Raw genomic sequence first — 21,345 nt, 5'->3', positions numbered from 1 at the left:
TTATTTTCATCAAAAGTTAAAATCTTTGAATTTGAAAATAGTTTGGAAGATTGGGTTTGTTTGATTTCAGTAAAGAACAAGTTTTTTGTGAAGAAAAACAAGACATTACTAAAAAAGCTTATTTAATGTCCAACTCAACTAAGTTTTATCTACCAGGCTCTTAAACAAATTCAAAGGATGAAAGCTCACCTTTCAGGTTTAGGACCAATTTACTAAAGTAACGATTTAATACGAAAACCATTTATGTGAAAGGATATATAAACATAATTTGAAATAATTTTTTAATTTTTTGTGTTCGTGAATAGCTGAGCAAAAAAATCATAGATAAAAATCAGTCACCACCACCAAAAATGTGCCAAAATACGGAAAATGTTTCAATCCCCTTTTCAAAATTAATCTGGTGTGATTCAAACGATTTTGGCAATTCATTGATTGAAAAGTAGGGATTTTACAGCTTTTTTTCTACATTTTTTGTGGTTATGATCTTTAAAAAAATAAAAAAAAATAACAAATTCTTATGTGCAACGTGTAGCTTTTCACTTCACCTTTCTTGGACATTAAGTGAAATTTTTCGAGCATTCCGTAGCTGATCTACAGTGATTTTTCCGAAGCATGTTTTCGATTTTTTCTTCATAGACTTTGAATAACGGAAAATCGAAGTGTTGCAACTGAATACTGTCAGAAAAACACATTTGAGTTACATCATAAGGCCATCAAAACTAGAAAATTGGTATATATCTGTTGAAAACAAGAGAGATATATTGGTTTTAGTCAGGAGTGTAAAATTAACACTTCAGGGACTTCAACGTATAAAAATTTTAGAGACGGATTTATCTTTGGATTTTGCTCTGACTGGACACCGAAGAGTAGAACTTTCGCTATACGATTATCGTGTTGGTTATAAATATCTTAATCTTTAGACACAATTGATAAAAAGTTGTTTAAATGACCTTAATCGAAGAAACAATAATCATTAAATGTCTTACGGTTTAATAATGTTTATTTCACTATGAACAGAAATAAAGGTAACAATTAGTACCTACTTTGAATTAATCCAAATTTAACTTAACGTCTAGCATATTGAGTACCGCCTGAATATTTTAATGAGAACTGGTCTTAAAATTTCAGCTCAATATTCGTCTCCTAATAAAATCACCTACGTGGCGGTCTCTTGGCCGAGTTGCCTCATTCTGCTCAACCTCTTCCCGGTAGCGGATTCTCGTTTCTTGATGCTCCGGACCCCATTCCGGCAGAGGTCGGAAAGATTTCTTGAGAGCTGCCAACCACGAATCAACCGTCTTGTTACTCATCTTTAGGGCAGCATAAATTGCCCACACCGGAAGCTGTAAAACGGCCACCACGTAGATCACCCATCCGAGTACTGGAATAGAAGAAAAACAATTTGATTCAAAATTTAAAAATAAAAGAATGATTAGGTTAACTTACTGTTATAACCACTTGGAACATCAAATAGTTTGTAGTCGATGAAGCTTAATAGCAAAATGAGAAACGTTACCAGGGGAGTAACTACTCCCCAGCAAATTCGCCAAAAAAGACTGGTTTCGATGTTCAACATAAACTTGATATCCCGACAAATTTGATCGACTCCATAGATCCAGGCAAACGTTACAATCTCAAAAACGGCCAACGTCAACGTCACATACTTGGCTCCGTAATAGTCCATAATGTCCAGGAAGTCCAGACCTCCCGGAGTCAGATACAGCAAACCGAACAAATATCCGGCAGCCCCAACAACCGAAACAACTTGCCAGTTTTTCAACCAAGGACACTGATCCCTGATGGCAGTCACAATACTGGTGGTAACGCCCAAATTGCTACCCAATCCAACGATAAACAGCATCAGGAAGAACAGTGCCGAGAAAAGCTGCGGAACCCAATCGAACTTGGCGATGGCATCCGGATATGTCATAAAGGTCAACCCGGCTCCACTTTTGACCACCTGTTGGATGTCCTTCTGTTCGGTAACATAGGCCAAATTTCCTATAACTCCGAAAACGATGCATCCGGCAATGATCGAGGTGAACGTGTCCAGCCACGAAATGATGATGGCGTCCCTGGGGAAATGTTGAGACGAAAAATGTGTTAATGGTCTTATGATATTGAAGCAGCTATATTTTTAATGCTTTAGATAGCTGTATAATACATGTGTAATGGTTTTAAATTCGTATCATGATGAATTTTGGAAACTGAGCTTAAAATTTTCAACTTAAACTTCCCAAGCAACCAAAACTCACATATTAATTTGAATTAAGGCTTTGAAAGTTATATATAGACTGACAAAAAGAATCAACTGCCACATTCCCTTAAATGAACTTTATGTACTTATTAATGAACTTGAAAGCTGCAAAAGTGATTAATATGTACGTTGTATGTGACTTATTTTGCCCAATTCCCATGTGTGAACTATATGTACTCATTAATGAACTTGACAGCTGCAAAATGGATTTATATGTACGTTGTATGGGACTTAAGTCACATAAAGGGCACAAAAGTGCTCAAAACGGGACTTACTAAGTCACATAAAGGGCACAAAAGTGCTCAAAACGGGATTTACTAAGTCAACAAAAGTGCATTGAGGTGCTTTCAAAATCAAATCACCACATCGAGTTCGAAATTCAAATTCAGCTAGCAATAATAAAAATAACAAAAATGCGCAAAAAAAGGAAATTGACTTTTAAAACCATTTTCTTATTTATTGTCATCACAGAAACTCGAAAAAGTAAGAAAATTCACTGATACGTTACAAAATATATCAGAATCAAAGTTTCAAATAAATGTTATTTCCGGTAAGTTACTAACTAATTATTCAAGATGATGATCATATTCTGATCTAAAAATTTCAAGTCAATTTTTTCGAAACATGAGAAAACGAATACGAATCAAAATGTCGCATAAGCCAGAATTTTAAGCTTTGGACAAAAAAATCCGTGCCCAGAAATAGAACACATAAAATAAATCACCAGATTTAAAAAAAAAACAAATATAATAAATTCATAATTTGAAATGTGATTTTTGATAAGAAAAAAACTTTTTAAAACTTAAAACATTTTATTCAAAACACATAGATGATGATAAGTGATTTGAAGATTTGCTGTAAATTTTGGAAGCACAAAGCAAATACGAACTATGTTTATATTAAGCATTTAAATTAAGCGTGCTACCCGAGCCATTTTTAAATATTTCCATAGATTTATTAAAAAATCATGATCGATTTAAAAAAAAGAATTAAAATTTACAACGCCATATGAATATTTTGTCGCTGTAAATATAAATGTGGGTCATTGAAATGGACAAAAGCAAGAAACTTATTTTTTTAATTGAAAATTTAGATTTATCGGCTAGATTTTTGTGTTCTTGAAATATAAACTTCTATATGTTCCAGCAGGGCCGTAGGAAGAACCGACTCATGGGGGGGGGGGGGGGGGTTTTGGTGACTGATTTTTACCTCTGATTTTTTGCCCAAAAACACACGAATAAAAAAAAATTTAAACAAATTTTGTTTGTAACTATATGATTATTCATTTTATAGTAGGTACTCAGTAATAGTTTTCGTTCATTAGAAAAGTGCTAAGAAGAAGCTAAATTTTTATAATGAAACCTTTAGAAACAAAATATGGAATTTGCTTTCACCGATGGTTAAAATTTTTTGAATTTGTTTAAGAGTCTGGTAGATCAAAGTTATTTGCTTTGAGCCAAAAATAAGTTCCTTTTAGAATAGCCTTCAATTTCTTTGTAAAAATACTTGTTCTATACTCAAATCAAACAAGCATAATCGTCCAAACTCTTTTGCAAGTTCCAAGATTTTAGCATTTGGTGAAATTAAGTAAATTTTACTTAAAAACAATAATAGATAAAAAAAAATCGGATCAAATTTGCCTGACGCAAACTTCAACTAAATTTATGTTTTATTTTGGAATTCGGCTTAAAAAAGGCAAAAATTTATAATGATAAACAATACACAGAGAAAATGATAAACAGCGATTTTTTTTCCATAAAAAACCAATTTCTAGGGAAATCCTGTAGATATTTTTTTAATATACTTTTGGATATTTTGAATAAAACATAACTTTGAAAATAAACTTAGATTCTTCTTTATATTTGGGATTTTCAGCTAAATTGTGTGTATAAATTAATTCTGATTGAAAATTTTAAATCTGGAAACCGAATTGACAAGCAAATATTTAAGTTCATGTTCTCTTTGAATTCCTCAAAAATTTTATTTCGATTGAAAAACTCATTCACAAGCCAAATTTCTTTCTGAATTTTCAATCTAATTAACAAATTGAACTTTGAATGCCTTTCCGAATTTCTATACGATTTCTGAAATGTACAAAAAATACGATTTCCGAATCTTAATTACAAATTTTATGAGTCGAATTTTAGAGCCCTAATTCATGAATGTTTTTTTTTTAATTTTGTAATGCTGGTTTAATCTTAATTCATTATTTCAATTATTTATTTTTAATCCGTTTTGTGAATCTGAATTTCAAATGATGAATCGGAATCTGAGTTTTCAATTTTAGAAGCTTTAAATGTTTGAATTTTGTGTTGGAATATAGTTTAAGAACTTCGAGTTTGAATATAAATCCAAAATACTTCTTTTTTCATATTCGGAAAACTATTATCAAAATATTGGAAATGCATTTGATATTCGAAAAACATGATTCAAATTTTATATGAAATGCAAAACCAAATATGAACCAGGATTTCAAAGCAGCTTTTCATTCCTAATTTTTTTAATGATTATTCGAACTTGAAATCCAAAATCCTAAACTTGATACTAAATCAAAAATACGAAAATGTGTAGAAATACTATTTTGGTTATGGGAATATGAAACCAGAACCTTCAAAATGGATTTCATCTAAAATTTAATATTCAGACCTAAATTTCTTTGATAAGTTTGTCAGATTGCCCGGTTTTAACCGGGTTGGCCTGGATATTTAATATAACATTTTGAAAAAGTCTGGTTCGACCCGATTGCCCGGATTTCATTGGGAAAGCTCGGATTTCGTCCGGGTTTATTCTCATTCTCATTCTTGACTCAAACTTAAAATTGGTTTTGTGTCATTATTTTTTTTAATTTATGCGTCCAAAATTTTTTAAGCAAGTTAAAAAACCCATGAAAGGTTTTTTCAAGTTTTTTTTTCTTGTTTCTTGATGAGTCAAGGATTCCAAGGTTTTGACCTAAATTGCTCGGATATTGCCCGGATTTTAGTAAACAATTTTGGAGTCAAATAATCAAATTAAGCCAGGTTTTCATATAAATTAGTCCGTAAGTGCTGTAAAAATTCAGGCAACCTTATTCTATGAACAAGTAAGAAAATTTTGAAAAACTGTAGCTGAATTTTGAACTTGGGATGGGTTTTTGAGGTTTTGGAACTAGTTTTTAGTTATGATTGTTACTCTTGAATAACTTTGCGCTATCATCATAATTTGGTTATGAATTACAAATTTTGAGTGTAGAGAAGATTACCTCGCTTGCTTTTTGGACCCTCATGGGGGGGGGTTTAACCCCCAAAACTCCCCCCGTTCCTACGGCCATGTGTTCCAGAACTAAAAAATTCAGAATTGGTTAACAAAGACAAACTTTTTAAAAATATTTCAAATAGATGTTTTATTTGGACTATACAATTTGGTAAATTTATTTGAAAATTAAAATAACAATACAATAAAATTTTGTGAAATTATTTGAAAAATAAAACAAAATTGGATCTCAATTTATCGGTCAAATTTATGTTCTTCTAGTTAAATATATCAAGATAATATAAATTAAAAAAAATTTACATGCGGGAGATATCGATGACCTGTGGTGAAAATACTTCCAATCAATCCAGCGACTGTAAACCTCTCAAATAGAGTCAAAAAAAATCTGTTCATTTCTTCTAACTTTCCATCCGCCTATAATTTTCACAATCCTTTATTGCTATTACTTAATCAACATAACTTTTACCGATGGGTCGATAAATTAAATGAACAAACCATACTAACGATGGATAAACTCATCATAAATTAAAATAAAGTCTGAAGATGAAAAAGATAAATTTTTTAACATTTTTGACAGAATTTTTTCCAGAATAAAACGTTTTTATCAATTTTAAAATCTTATTTATAGAATTTGTTGGATAATTCAAGAGACAGCATTTAATGATGAATTTGGTAGATTTTGCAATCCTGACCTTGATTTTCTGTCTCATCTCGTTTTGGTGATACGTAGATTATAAGTTTAAAATTGAATCAGTTTTGAATGAAACCAATCATGGATAACTAATGAACTAAAAAATCTATACAAGAAAAAAAAAACAGATAAATATTTTGATGATGATGATGATGAAAGATAAAGAAAAATTCTACAGTGTTTTTTTTATTTGAACGACAACTTTTTTTTGACATAACTGAAAAAAATTAAAACAAAGGTTTTATTTCATTCAACAAATTTGTTTAAATCTGCAAAACGATTTGATTTTTGTTTGAAAAATATATTTTATTCAATTTAATTGAATTTTTTTTAAATTCGCTATAGAATATTTCCTTGGAAAAGTCGATGAAAACGTTCATTTTAACATTTTTTGTAATGTTTCAAGGTTTTGTCAGAAAACTGCAGAATTTTTTAAAATAATTTTCACCAATTTACAAAATTTTAGGGGCAAAAGCAAACCAAAATTAGCAAAAATAAATTTTTAAATTCATTGCACCTCCAAATAATGTGAATTTTTTGCCTTGTGTAATTTATCAAACTTTTTTGAATGTGGAGTTGAGCATTTAAAAGAACAAAAAATTCAAATCAAAATTGAGGCTGAAATTGGTTTCTAGAAAAATATTTCATATCAGCATAAAATTTGTAATGGTATAAACGATTATTTGAATTTATTAAAGTGATTAGTAGTAAAGTGAAGGATGAACAACACTTCTTTAAAAAAAAACAAACAATTTTAAAGACGAGAAAGGGTTTTTGTAAATCAAGATTTGAGTTGAAACTAATGTTTTGATAAATTGCAGCTCAAAATAGACAATTTAAAACAAGTTTCAATTCCTCAACGTCATACAGTATCGTAGAACGAAATATCTTAGGCCTAGTGTGATATAGGACTAAATATCACCGGAGGCGAGCCAATTTTCTGATATGTTCGTTAACAGTTTTTTTTAAAACCTTTTGGGATCAACCAGTTTCACGTTTCTACGATAAAATAATTTCTCGAACTAAAAATTTTACTTGAACAAAATCTCCATGGGCCTTGGCTCATAAAGTTTCATTTACACCTTTAAGGAGAAAATTAAATTGAAAATCATCTTCGTCAATTACTCAACACCGCGATATTACGTAAGATTTTTCAACATGGTAGATTCAGTAGCGAAGAGTTAGAAGAAGAATTCAATTAACTTAAAAAAAAATTCTGTTCGAACTGATATCAGTGTTTGAAGCTTCCTAAGACTAGATTTTGAAAACTGAGATAAGTTGAATTCAATTCAAGGAGGCTGGCCAGCGAAAATATGAGTTTTTTCGTCGAAATTGTATTTGGTTTGTCGTCAGCCTAACTGAAGGCTGTTTTGGTCGTTTTTTATAATATTATTTTAAGAAGTAATGAACGCATATTTCTGATTCAAGTTATCTTATCGTATAATTTACCACTTTTTTTATAAGTTTATTTTTAATCCAGGCAGGAACACATTAATAAGCTTTGCGTTGCTTAGTGGAATGAACAACTAACAAATTATTTTCGGAAATATATTCGACAAAATTATGACAACGTTGAAACAATGTTAATCCAAAGCTATGGCAAAGTTAAAAGTTTTGACCAAGTAAAAAACAAAATTATCACAAAATTATGACAAAATTGAAACAAAGTTATGACAAAGCAATGACAACAATTTCAAGAAGCCATGACAATACCATAACAAAGTTATGACATTTGTGACAAACGAATGAAAAAATTATTACAAATCTATAAGAAAACTATGATTAAATTTATGAAAAGTTTTGACAAAATAACGACACAACTTTGATAAAATTATGGCGAAATTTTGATAATAGTATTTATAATTCTGACAGAGCTATTCCAGGTAATGCCAAAGTTATGACAAAATTATGACAAAAATATGAGAAAATCATCACTAAATTTTAACTAAATCATGACAATGTTATAAAAAAATTGAAACAAAGTTGTGACAATGGCATGAAATCCAAAGTTATTACACTTTGACGAAGTGTCAAATTTATGGCCTATTATGTGAAAAGTTTTGAAAAAATAATGACGAAATTTTTAAAAATGTATGAATATAAATTATGACAAAATAACGACAAATTTAAGCAAAATTATATAAATGTTTCGTCAAAATTTTGACAAAGGTAATAAAAATTGTCAGAGCTATGTATGAATTGAAAAATATTGTAAAAAAATTATGATAGAAATGTTCTGCAATACAGAGGAAAAAAAACACTCATGTTAATTTGAATCGACGCTGCTAATAATTGGACCATCGCCTCTAAATCATTTTTATTTTCAGTTTCTCTTAAGGTTTCATCGCTATGAGTTTATCGATATGAATCAGAAATAATGTAGCATTTTGTGATTAACAGCGTATATGTGTCCTCTAATGTTCAGAATTTTTATTGCAGTGTAACTTAAAATTTTTATCATAGTTATAATTTTTTTTTATTAAACTGCGACCCAGAGGTGAGTGTCCGGAATATTCCCTTCATTCCGATAGACATCGACACTCAACCAGTATAATATTCATACGCCAGGTTGGTCTCCTGTAGTAGAATGTTAATACATGGGCCCCGGAGAGGCGCAAGATGTGGGTTCAAGTCCTACCGGGAGACAAAACGAATTTTTTTCGCATGTTTTTCAACATCAATTTTCTCTTATCTAGTCCCTGAAATTTCATCTAAGTTGGATTCATTTCTCTACAAAAAAAGTTACAAAAAATGTTCACGAAAAATGCGACAAAGTTACGACAAAGCGATGTTAAAATTATGATAAAGCCATGACAAAATTGTGACAAAGCTGTGGCAAAAAGTGGCTAAGTTAAGACAAATGACAAACGATAGCAAATGACAAACAATGACAGAATCAAGATGAATAAGTGACAAAAAAATGTCAAAATTGTTACAACATTTTGGAAATATGATGACAAAATAACGAAAAAAAACAATTAAAAAACTGTTACATAACTGTAACGAAATCATAACAAAATTCTTTAAAAAGCATGACAATATGGCAAAGGCCCAGAAAATTATCCTCAAGTAATAACAAAGTCATTACAAAATCATGACGAATTAATTTTTATTTGAGAACTAGGTTTTTTTTAATAAGTGATGAATAAAAGTTTATCACCGGTACTATTGATGCGGTTTCCACATATTGACTTTTTTGGTGAGTGAAACAACTTTTTTGAGTTTATGTAACGTTTCGGGTCACTTTTCTTAACACATCATCAGTAGACGTTCAAAGTAATGTACCGCAGTTTTGCTCCACTCGGCTACTGGAGACCGGTCCCATTTAACGTATACTGCTCTTTTCACGTCTGATAATGGGTGAAGAAAAGTAACCCGAAACGTAACGTGAATTAAATTTGTTTGTTAATGGTTTTGTTGTTCTTTTAGCTGAATTCGAATACGATTGTTTAAGACGTAAACGTATTTTATGTGTTTATCATTCAATAAACACAAATTCATAAGTTTTTTTTTAATTGAAAAAATATTTCGATTAGCATTAAGCAATTGCAATAATAGTATGTAACAAACTTTTGATTGTCTTCCTTCGATTCAATTCAAATCCTAAAGCTGCTTTAACTTGCTCTGTTTAAAAGCTCTGTTAAATGCTCAAAATTTAAAAATTGAGACAATCAACGGTTTCGATTCCATTTTAGCTCCTGCATCAAATCAGTTACAGTACCGTTCATAATTGTATAGAAATTGCAAGCACGCGCACTGTCACTTCGACTTTGAACTTCCATAACTTTTTATTCTGATGATATTTTTGATCAAATTTTCTGCGTTAAATAGATCAACTATCATACTATTTTATCACAAAATTTGAGCATTTTGAAGTATGTGTGGCTTGAGATACAGTAGTTCTACGAAAATCGGACTTTAAGGACTATTCTCATTCAAACGCCAATATCTCAGAAACTACGCTACATTTTTTTTATTGAAATTTTGCAGTGTGATTGTCGAAATATAAAGCTAGCATGTCTGAAGTTCTATTGATATGATCAAAAGTTACGCGAGCTACAATATTTCAGGCATGAACCTAAAAATGCGATTTCTATAGAATTTTGGACGATTCATGAGAACAACATCGTTTCCATCCACAAGTCAATCAAAAAATGTCTGGCAAAAGCAATGAAGGAAAGAAAAATGGAATAAATGATCCATTTGTGTTTTAACATCAGAATCTCGCGATATTGTTTTGATTTTGGTTGGACTAGATTTACTGGTTGTTAAACAGAAAATTGGATTTTCCTATGGAAACATTCGTCCAAAATTCTATAGAAATCGCATTTCTAGGTTCATGCCTGAAATATTGTACCTCGCGAAACTTTCGATCATATCTATAGAACTTTTCGAAAACTTCAGACAAGCTAGCTTTATATTTCAACTATCACTCTGCAAAATTTCAATAAAAAAATGTAACGTAGTTTCTGAGATCTGAGAGTTTCTGAGTCCTAAAAGTCCGTTTTTCGTAGAATTACTGTATCTCAAGCCACACATACTTCAGAAAGCTCAAATTTTATGATAAAATAGTATGATAGTTGATATATCTAACGCAGAAAATTTGATCAAAAAATATCATCAGAATAAAAAGTTATGGAAGTTCAAAGTCGAAGTGACAGTGCGCATGCTTCCAATTTCTATACAATTATGAACGGTACTGTACATATATTTTGGAATAAAAGTTCAATTTGAGCTGACTTATGTATATTTGAAAAAAAAAACTGAAAATATTAGGACAAGTAGAATGCAAAGGATCAATTTAATGATTTTCAATAAAAGGAATTCAAAACTAAACTTGTAAAATGAAACAAAATTTGGACAAATTCTGCAACAGATGATAGAAGTAAGGTGGGTGTTCCTAGTTTGGCACGTGTGCTTAATGTTAACATACCGTTTGATTTTGACTATGTGTTACGTTATGATCGACTCTTTACATCTACAAAACAATTGAATATGTAACGGATAATCTGAACTTTGATCATACACACAATTTAGTTTTCTTACTTCCAAGATTTTTAGTAGAAACCGGATTGTTTCAAAGTCTGTCCAAGTTCCGGGATTTTTAGCATGTTAATTGAAAACCACTATTTTAGAATTGGAAGAATAAAGCTGAAGTTTCCAACCGTTTTTTATTGATTTTTTGTCGAACTGTTTATCACCATAATTTTTGTTATTAGAATGTTAAAACCATGTTTTTTAAGTTAAATATAAAAAATGCTGTGTCCATAATTAGGAACACTTTTTTCAGTGTATTTTTAATGTTGGACATACACTGATAAATCATTTTACACATTTTACAAAAAGATTTCTCACATTATCGGCAAATAAATGGAGCAGTTTTTATTTTTACCCATCATGCAGCTTCGAAATTTACGCATTATCCGAATCAATCTGGATAAGATTTAAGTGTGTGAAATTACACTTGTTGTTTTTTAATTCAATTCGGTGTCAGCCATGTACAAAAAAACTACTTCGAGGAATTTATACGGCTGAATCGTCGTAACGAGTCTAAAGTAAGTTGCCGCCGTTATTTAAATCTAAAAACATCAACCTACATATTTTTCTCTTGATTTTGAAAATAGCCAACTGCTTGTTGTCGATGCAATTTCGAGGAATTGTTTGGCAGAAACAAGAGGAGTTAAAAAAAAAACAAACATTGTTCAGAAGCCTGTTTTTGAATAAAATCAGTTAAACCCCATTAGCATTTCATTGGGTTCCAATCGTACATAAAAATAGTTGCCCTCTTCCATATTTCTTGATTTTACACATTCTCCTCTTAAATCACCTCATTATTTTACATATTTTATGAGTTACTTTAAGTTTTTCCAAAACTTATTTTAACTAAATTTTATTTTCAACAAACTGTAGAATAAATGACTTTAAATTAATACATTTTTTTAAATTAAGTGTATTTCAAAGCTATATTCATGGGAAATTTTTTTTTTAGAAAGGTTTTTGCGAACGCGATATGAGAAACTCGAAGAAGTCCTGAAAAAAAGACCTGAATCTTCACAGCTTGAAGAAACAATGGAAACAATTGCATTTAAGGAAGCTTTTGATAAAATCCTTGTGTCTATTACCAAACTTCCATATTCATGACTTGATGGGCATGAGTATTATACAAAATTTCGAAGAAAACCGTTATCCAATTAGCTATGTACGCATTCTCCTTTATGTGAATGAAGAACTTATTGAACCATTTGTTAGCAAGTTCAACGGTTTGATTTTGAAAAAAAAAACAAATCATGATGCTTAAATTACTACAGTAGAGGCAAGTGATCCTGTATGTGCCTATCGAGTTAAACTCTGAAAAAAAAACAGAGGTTTTAAGAGGAAAGAACAAAGGATTGAAGTAAGACTCAAAAAAGATTTGAAAACTTAACCATGAAGTTACAGAGAGCTTCTCAACGAGAACAGAATCGAAATGAAAGATTTAAAAAAAAACTGAATAAAATACGTTGTATAATTATACTTTGAATTTTCTACTTATTCTAATTTATAAATTTTAAATAAAAAAAAATTGAGATGAAATAATAAAAAAGTTTCAACAGCCCCTATTGAAAAACGAAAAGTTAGTTTTTTTTAAAAGCTCAACATTCACTATTTTCAACAAAACGGGCTTTGAAACCTTTCGTTAAGAATTGCAATAGGTCTGTTTTTTCTGTTCTTTTTCCAAACATTATTAAAAAAGGTGAGTTTTTAAAATCTTCTCATTAAACGTATAAGAATCATAACCATATGCTGAATTAGAAACAAATAATGTAATTTTGGGTATGCCGATACACTTTTCCTTTACAAGTGCATAATCAGGAACACATATGTTAATAATTAGGAACAATAAGTGCCAAATTAGGAACATCGCACACTTTAAAAAACATATAAGTTTTCAAAAATGGCAGCTTAAAATGATTATTTTAAACATTGATGGAGTGCTTCAAAAAAATTGAACTTAATTACAACAATATTTTATGTCTTGCAATTGAAGATTTGACCTACTTCTATCAAATCTAAAAAATCACTTACAAAATATTGCGAAATTAGGCACACCCACCCTAATAATAGAATTTTTTAATACTAAATCAAAAACATTTGGCACATCTTATTTATTAAAATGGGGGCGTTTTCTTTGTAACACCATCATGTACAAACGGACGGTCTAAATTAAGTGGAATTTGGTATCCGAAGGTTTCAAAAAGTCGGGTCCCCATACAAAATCAACTTAAAATAAGACACAACTTTAGCAGTTTTTAAACGATTTTTATAAATATTTATCCAGGAGCACGACGACATGTAGATGAACATTTATTACGATTAATTAAGGTGAAAGTAAAACAAAGTTTGCCGGCTCAGCTTATTTAAACCAACATTTGAAAAAAAAAACACATAAAGAAAAAATCCAAAAAATTTCCACCCAATGAAAAAAGAATGTTCATTAGAAAAATGATGAATCTTGTTTCCAATTCGTTTTAAACTGAGTAACGTAAAAAGAGTAGAATATTCAATTCATATTCAAAAGGTCAGTGAAACAATGGTTATTATCGAGTTATTCAATAAAAATTGATACTGAATTTAATTAGAAACTGCTTACTGTCGATTGCCGGCTTTGGAAAGAGGAAATCTAGACAAAGACTGCATTTTGCAACATCACTTGCAATGACAAAATCTTACCGCAAATAAATTTTGTCGGTTTTATGATGACTGTGGCTAACGGATTCTCTGGAATTTTAATAAGGTTGAAAATATTATGGCATATCAATGCATAAAATTAAACCGCAGACGATAGACCTCAAGTAAATCTATGAGTTGTTTACTTTGAAATAAGTACCCACATTTTAAATTTTACTCATCAAATTAATTCAGGAGAATGTTCCCTTGAGATTAGGTATCATCAATCTAAAATAAAATCTCAAACCTTAACATTCTACTTCTTTGCGCTTTTTTGTTGTTTTACTCGTTTGAATAACATGTTTTTCTGAGATTCATGCATGGAAAAATGTTTCAAACAGTTTTTGGATCAATAACTTGTTATTCTAATTGCATGCTTTTGTGAATAGGATTAAAATAGAACATTGTTATTTTATACGCAAGGTAGGATACTCACTTGTACACGTTGTTCGAAAAATTGTTGAACGAAGAATAAGCAATTATGCCACCGAAACAAACCGAAAGAGAGAAGAAGCATTGCGTTACGGCTTCGTACCAAACCTGTTCGAAAGATAAACGTATATTTTTTTAGTCTACCTGCAGGCGGTTTTGATTTGATCATTGTGCAGTGGGTTTAGTGAACCAAAAATCTTGATAAAATATCAATTTACTTCCAGTAAAAATAAAATCTATGAATAAGCTGAATAAACTTTTTTTTGATAAACAAAATAAAAATGGAAAAGAAAGATTGAAAATTGGGAAAAAATAGCCAACTCTCGGTATAAAATAAAATACTTAAGATTGAATGTATTTTTATGGAAATAAAAAAAAATCATCTTATTCTGCTCCAATTATCTTAATGGGAACTGTTCCTGTTGCTTGTCGCTTTTTCCTAATTTTTTCGTGTTCATTTTCTCTGTTCGGTAACGGAAGCAAAAAAACAAAAAAAAAAAAAACCGTCAGCATGGAAAAGCATAGTCTAAATAAAGGCGCATAAAAAAGCTCCCATCATACCGGATAACATACCGTAACGTTCAGCAATTGGTCCCATTGGGGCGTCAGAAAGTAGAGAATCCCGTCGAAGGCTCCCTTGAGTGTGCACGCGTGCACCAGCAGGATCAGAATGATTACGTATGGGAACAGGGCCAGGAAGTAGGATGCCTTTCCGGAGCTCTTGATACCCTTGATGAGGATGATGGCCACGCACAGCCAGGAGAACAGTAAGCACAAGGCCAAGCGCCAGTCCGGCAGTCCGAGGCCATCGTAGAGGGAGTTATTTTTGTGCATGACAGTGTTTCTGGAAGATGGATAAAATATTTTTTGTAGATTAATTGAAATTGGACATGATTTGCAACGAAATTATACTATTTATTTTTTCATTGATCAATGATTGAACGGAAAACTGATGCCTTTGGAAATAAAACTCATCAGAGTTTTATTTAAGAGGGGGGGGTCTAACGGGTAAAACACACCATTTTCACGATTTTTTTTCTAGAGCTATCGTTCAAACAAATGTATTCATTTTTTTTGCATTATACTAAGTATTGTTAAAAGAACATTTAGTAATTTTTTCGTAGAAAAATATTGAAAAATGAGCCGGTGACGGAGCACTTTCGAGGATGCTTTTTAGCAAACAGGATTTGCGGTGGACACTGTATCTCAGCACAGAATCATCTGAAGTTGGCTGTTTGAAGTAAAAACTACGATTTTTCACGAAAAAAACCGCCATTTTTTACCTGTAAAATCTCCCCGAAGTAAAAAAAAAGGAAAACGTTGGGGTCTGGTATTTTATATGTAGAAAATATGTTCCAAATTTGAAAAGAATCGGATTAGTAGTTTTCAAATCACGATGTCCACGGACTTTAAAAATGTGCTTTCGAGAAAATCGCGTTTGAAGTTTCTGCTCTTGCTGTCTTGCAGTATTAGATAGGAGGAGATAAAGGCCTATAATTTCTACAGTTTTGCCTCAATTGACTTGAAAATTTGACATAGCATTCTTGAAATGTTTAACAGTAAGAAAATAAAAAAAATCGATTTTTTTAAAGCATTAGACCCAAAAACAATTTTATTCATTCTGACATGTAGATAAACATATTAGGAAACAATCACTCGATGTGCTAACTTTCGTCCTCAACCACTCTATCGAGGCGAATCTCGATTACAAAATTTGATACGACTCTCATCTTCAACAGCTCTTTCAATTGTTTGAATATTTGAAGATTTTATCAAATTTTCCAATAAAAACCTTTAACTTTATTTATTCCAAAATTTTCGAAATTACCAAAAAGGGGGGGGGGGGGGGCGAGTGATGGGTGACAAAAGAAGAATTTGATATTTACTCCGGCCATACTCTTCAATTTAAGCTGTTGAAAAAACAATTTTGTAGTTTCAGATAAAAATGTTATAATTAGAGTCGTTTGAAGTCAGTAAAGTCAGATCCATCAACATAAAAAATAAAAGGATTCAAAATTAACGCTGATGAGTTAAATAATGAATCATTGATAAGAAAATTGTGTTGTTGAAAACTTTATTTTCAATAGCACTCACAATAAATTCGGAAAGATATTTTACATTTGAAATGTCATTTATTTTGAGCAATCATATTTTGTATAGATTATGCTTCATCACTCATCATTTTGGAAATAAAATAGGCGTTTACGAATTTTGGCGCAGTTAAAGGATTATAATATCTTTGAAAAACTTTTTTTTTTACAATTACCTTCTCATATTCTTTAACGGTGTAGGAAAAATGGTTGGAGTAAAGTCCCTGTTTCAATGTCCCCGTAGTTAGTCAAAACACTGGAAATCATCATTTGAAGCAATCTTTGAATCAAGCTGTAGATTTTGAATCAGGACGCTAAATTCTTGCAACAGCAGTCTTATAAACAAGGACACTCAAAATAATCAAATTAATTATAAAATAAAATAAGTATTCAGGTTCGATATAAAAAAATGTTTTTCCCAATGAATTTTCGCTAACTTAAAATTTGAAATTGAAAATTCATATTCAATAATTTTTATAAGCTTGCAAAAAAACATTACTCCAAATTCCAAATAATGAAAACAAAGCTGCGAAGTTGAACTTTCTAAACTTGCATACTGCTTTGCATACATAACACAAGGCAACAAATTGTTCATTTTTGCGAGAACTTAAAAACTGATAAAGACTTTTTGAGGGCGCTGATTTCAAATATCTTCTAGCACCTCTTGTGTTCTAGCAGCTCTTGTTTTCGGAAAAACTTTGGAAAATGGATAAAAATTCAATTAATCAATTTGGGCACTTTCGGGCAAAACTGTAAAACATAAGATTTGTAAATTAAAGGTCACAAGTCAATGATCAACTTTCCCCCAAAATGGCGAGTAATTTTGACTTCAAAGAAAAAAGTTATAGAAATTTTCCCCATTTTTTATTTTGCTCATTTTCGGAGAATACGACTGTTTTGACGAATTGTTAAGATATTTGAACTCAAATTGAACCATAAGTATTTCTTAAACCATTAGTCTTATCTATTTGCAGTGTTCAACAAGAACTAAATGAATAAAAATATTTAATATAGAAGAGAATTTCTACATCGGTAATAGAAATAGTTATAATGTTATTTATTCAAATTTCTAAAGGTTGTACAGTTTAATATTCTCTGAATCCACAATAACTAGGCACAATCTGATTTCTTGATTAAATGGAGGATAGTGAAAATATCAATATCAGTTTTTGTTTTTCATATAGGCTTATTAGCTCATCAATTAGCAATGATAAATTTTACTCAAAATCGATCAATTTCAAAATTTCCACACGCTCTAACACTTGAACAAAAGCTGAAAGACTGGCAAATGATTCGAATTCAGGACGCCAAAACCTTTCGAAAGCATTTATTAGGGGAACTGGGGGTAAGACCCCCACGTTAAGAAGAATCTTTTATAACTCGAAACTGAAGAATGCAATCCAGTAAATTCGACAATAGTTTTGAAAAGGGGACTATTCTTCACCATAAATATATAAACGGGCTTTCTAAAGCATGATTTCCATTTCGATTGGGGCAAAGTGCACATATGTGTGTACCCAAACGCGCCAGTTTATGTTTAATTTGTGTTTATTGCTTCAAGTGCCTCCGAAAGGGTTTGCCAGGTAAAAAGACTTCTATTTTACTTCGCAGATGGAAAAATGTATTGCCATGCGCAGTGCTGCCAGATATACTGCCACTCTTGTGAAAAGTTGATAAAATCTATATGAAATTAAGGATTTTCAAATATTTCCGTTCATATTCAAGTTATGTTTTCCGATTTTACATAGAAATTTCTTAGAAAGTGTTTTGATATCAACTGTATATAAATTTAATCAAATATGAAATCTTATATATAAAAATGGAGGCGTTTTCTTTGTGATAACATCACGTATGAATAGTCGGTCGGAATGAAGTGAAATTTGGTATCCGGGGGTTTTTTTGGGTCGGAGATGGTTTGTATAATACTTTCAAGAATCTCACTTTTTATGAAAGAGGGGTCCCCATACAAAGTTATCTCTTCTTCACATCTTCTTATATATAAAAATGGAGGCGTTTTCTTTCTGATAACATCACGTATGAATGGTCGGTCGGAATGAAGAGAAATTTGGTATCCGAGGGTTTTTTGGGTCAGAGATGGTTTGTATAATACTTTCAAGAATCTCACTTTTTATGAAAGGGGGGTCCCCATACAAAATTATCTCTTCACATCTCTTATATATAAAAATGGAGGCGTTTTCTTTGTGATAACATCACGTATGAATGGTCGGTCGGAATGAAGTGAAATTTGGTATCCGAGGGTTTTTTGGGTCAGAGATGGTTTGTATATTACTTTCAAGAATCTCACTTTTTATGAAAGGGGGGTCCCCATACAAAGTTATCTGTTCTTCACATCTTCTTATATATAAAAACTAGCTGACCCGGTAAACTTCGTTTTACCTTCTAAAGTATAAATCGTAATAAATGTTTAGTTTCATCTACACGTCCTTAACTGCATTGTGCTCGCCAATAGATTCTTATGGAAATCGTAACAAATAAAGTTTAATTTGTATTGGGACCCCCTATCATCAAAAGTGAGATCCTTGAAACTATTATACAAACCATCTCTGACCCAAAAAACCCTCGGATACCAAATTTCACTTCATTCCGACCGACCATTCATACGTGATGTTATTACAAAGAAAACGCCTCTATTTTTATATATAAGATGTGAAGAAGAGATAACTTTGTATGGGGACCCCTCTTTCATAAAAAGTGAGATTCTTGAAAGTATTATACAAACCATCTCTGACCCAAAAAAACTCCCGGATACCAAATTTCACTTCATTCCGACCGACCATTCATACGTGATGTTGTTACAAAGAAAACGCCTCCATTTTTATATATAAGATGGGAAGAGATATATGGTTTATATAAAAATGGAGGCGTTTTCTTTGTAATAACATCACGTATGAATGGTCGGTCGGAATGAAGTGAAATTTGGTATCCGAGGGTTTTTTGGGTCAGAGATGGTTTGTTTAATACTTTCAAGAATCTCACTTTTTATGAAAGGGGGGTCCCCATACAAAGTTATCTCTTCTTCACATCTTTTATATAAAAATGGAGGCGTTTTCTTTGTAATAACATCACGTATGAATGGTCGGTCGGAATGAAGTGAAATTTGGTATCCGAGGGTTTTTTGGGTCAGAGATGGTTTGTATAATAGTTTCAAAGATCTCACTTTTGATGATAGGGGGTCCCAATACAAATTAAACTTTATTTGTTACGATTTCCATAAGAATCTATTGGCGAGAACAATGCAGTTAAGGACGTGTAGATGAAACTTAACATTTATTACGATTTATACTTTAGAAGGTAAAACGAAGTTTACCGGGTCAGCTAGTATGCTCATAGATAAACAGACCCTGTCTCGACATGTTTATTAAATACCGTTCAAATAACAGAAATAATAAAAAAAAATAAGGGAATTTTTCGTTGTATGATGAATAAAAAGATCAATATTCATCATAGGAACAGATGACAAGTGATTTTTTTTGCATTTAGATTTTGTAATTCCTTACGAGAAAAGTTGGAAAGTTGCAAGAAAAACCTTCCGAAATTTTTGATTTTGTTTTTTGTCAAATTTACGTAATATATAAATCTAAGATTGAACAGACTGGCATTTTCAGAAATGTTGAAAAACGTGTGTTTAGTGAAATACTGATGGTGGCGCATCTTGTCGGCTCTGCGCATTTTTCATCACACCTGCCTAGACATGCTTATTAAAAATCGTTAAAAATAACAGAAAAAAATAACTGAATAAGGAAATGTTTCGTTGTGTGATGATTGTCAAGACCAATGTTCATCTTATTAATAGATGCCAGGTAAATGTTTCGCTGATAGATGTCGTAATTCCTTACGAGAAAAGTTGAAAAGTTGCAAGAAAAAATCCCAAAAAATTGTTTTCGTTTTTCGTCAAATCTACGCAATATAGATAATTCAGAAGGTCCACAAATGTTTATAAACGCATAAAAGTGTAAATAGAACAAACTGGCATATTTAAAAATGTTGAACAATGTTTGTTTAGTGAAATACTGATGGTGGCGCATCTTGTCCCGACTGCGCATTTTATACCCAGTTCCCCTACCAAAAATTCTGTTCCCTAGTGTGATCTCTTCTCTAAAACTTTCATGAATATGTATTTTGTAATAATTTAAGGGTTTATTCCTGAACGAGTAAATTTTTTTTAAATAATAAATAATGGCCTATTGGTTAGATGTCGGAGAGGTAATCAGTAGGCTCGATTTCGATTCCTGTTCGAGAAGATTTTTTTTTCATCTACCATTCATGATCGATTATTTTGATTGTTGCATTTCATGACTAGTAGCATCTTGGCGGGTGATGCAAAGCATCAAAAACATAATGTATGAGTGTGTGTGAATTGCTTGTATTCTACAAAAAGTTATTCATTATTTTAGTATTGTTATGTTTGATGGATCTACGCTTCAACGTTTAGTGAAAAATGCATCCATCATGAATGGTAAAAGAAAAAAAAATCACCACGAGCAGGAATCGAACTCGAGCCTATTGATTACCTCCCCGGCATCTAATCAATAGGCCAAATTCTACGGTAGAAAACGCTCATCTTGTTCCGGTTAATGATGCTTATAATGCCCCAGGGGGTTCTCATGATGCCCCTCAGTGACTGATTTCCAGCTTTCGGTAAAAAAATTATAGCGCATTTTTAATTGATTTCATCTGGTTTTCCAAGTTTCAACCAGTTAGCATAAAGACTTTTTTAGTATCTGAACACGGCATATCTGTATAGGCTTGTGGAGAGTTATTTCCACAATCGCCAACTGCAGTATATGACCGGCGAGGGTTTGCGAACACAAGAGGTTTCGGCAGGTGTTCCACAGGGGTCAATACTCGGCCCGGTTCTGTGGAACATCACTTACGACGAACTCCTACGAACGAGCCTC

General features: G+C 31.5%; 1 protein-coding gene across 1 annotated transcript in view; it reads right to left on the bottom strand.

Moving 5' to 3' along the window:
* Window positions 1–1,044: 1,044 nt before the first annotated feature.
* The window catches only part of LOC129747087 (sodium-dependent nutrient amino acid transporter 1-like), a 36,880-nt gene continuing 16,579 nt past the window's right edge, over window positions 1,045–21,345 (bottom strand). The window contains exons 4-7 of the mRNA XM_055741103.1: window positions 14,910–15,180; window positions 14,341–14,444; window positions 1,447–2,075; window positions 1,045–1,381 (exon numbers count right to left, since the gene is read on the bottom strand). Coding sequence (XP_055597078.1) covers window positions 1,125–1,381; window positions 1,447–2,075; window positions 14,341–14,444; window positions 14,910–15,180 — 1,261 coding nt within the window. The 3' untranslated portion in view covers window positions 1,045–1,124. The remainder of the gene's footprint in view (window positions 1,382–1,446; window positions 2,076–14,340; window positions 14,445–14,909; window positions 15,181–21,345) is intronic.

Source organism: Uranotaenia lowii, chromosome 2, assembly GCF_029784155.1.
Source record: "Uranotaenia lowii strain MFRU-FL chromosome 2, ASM2978415v1, whole genome shotgun sequence".
Taxonomy (NCBI): Eukaryota; Metazoa; Arthropoda; class Insecta; order Diptera; family Culicidae; genus Uranotaenia; species Uranotaenia lowii.
The sequence above is the reverse complement of the archived record's forward strand: the minus strand, read 5'-3'. Positions and strand labels throughout refer to the sequence as shown.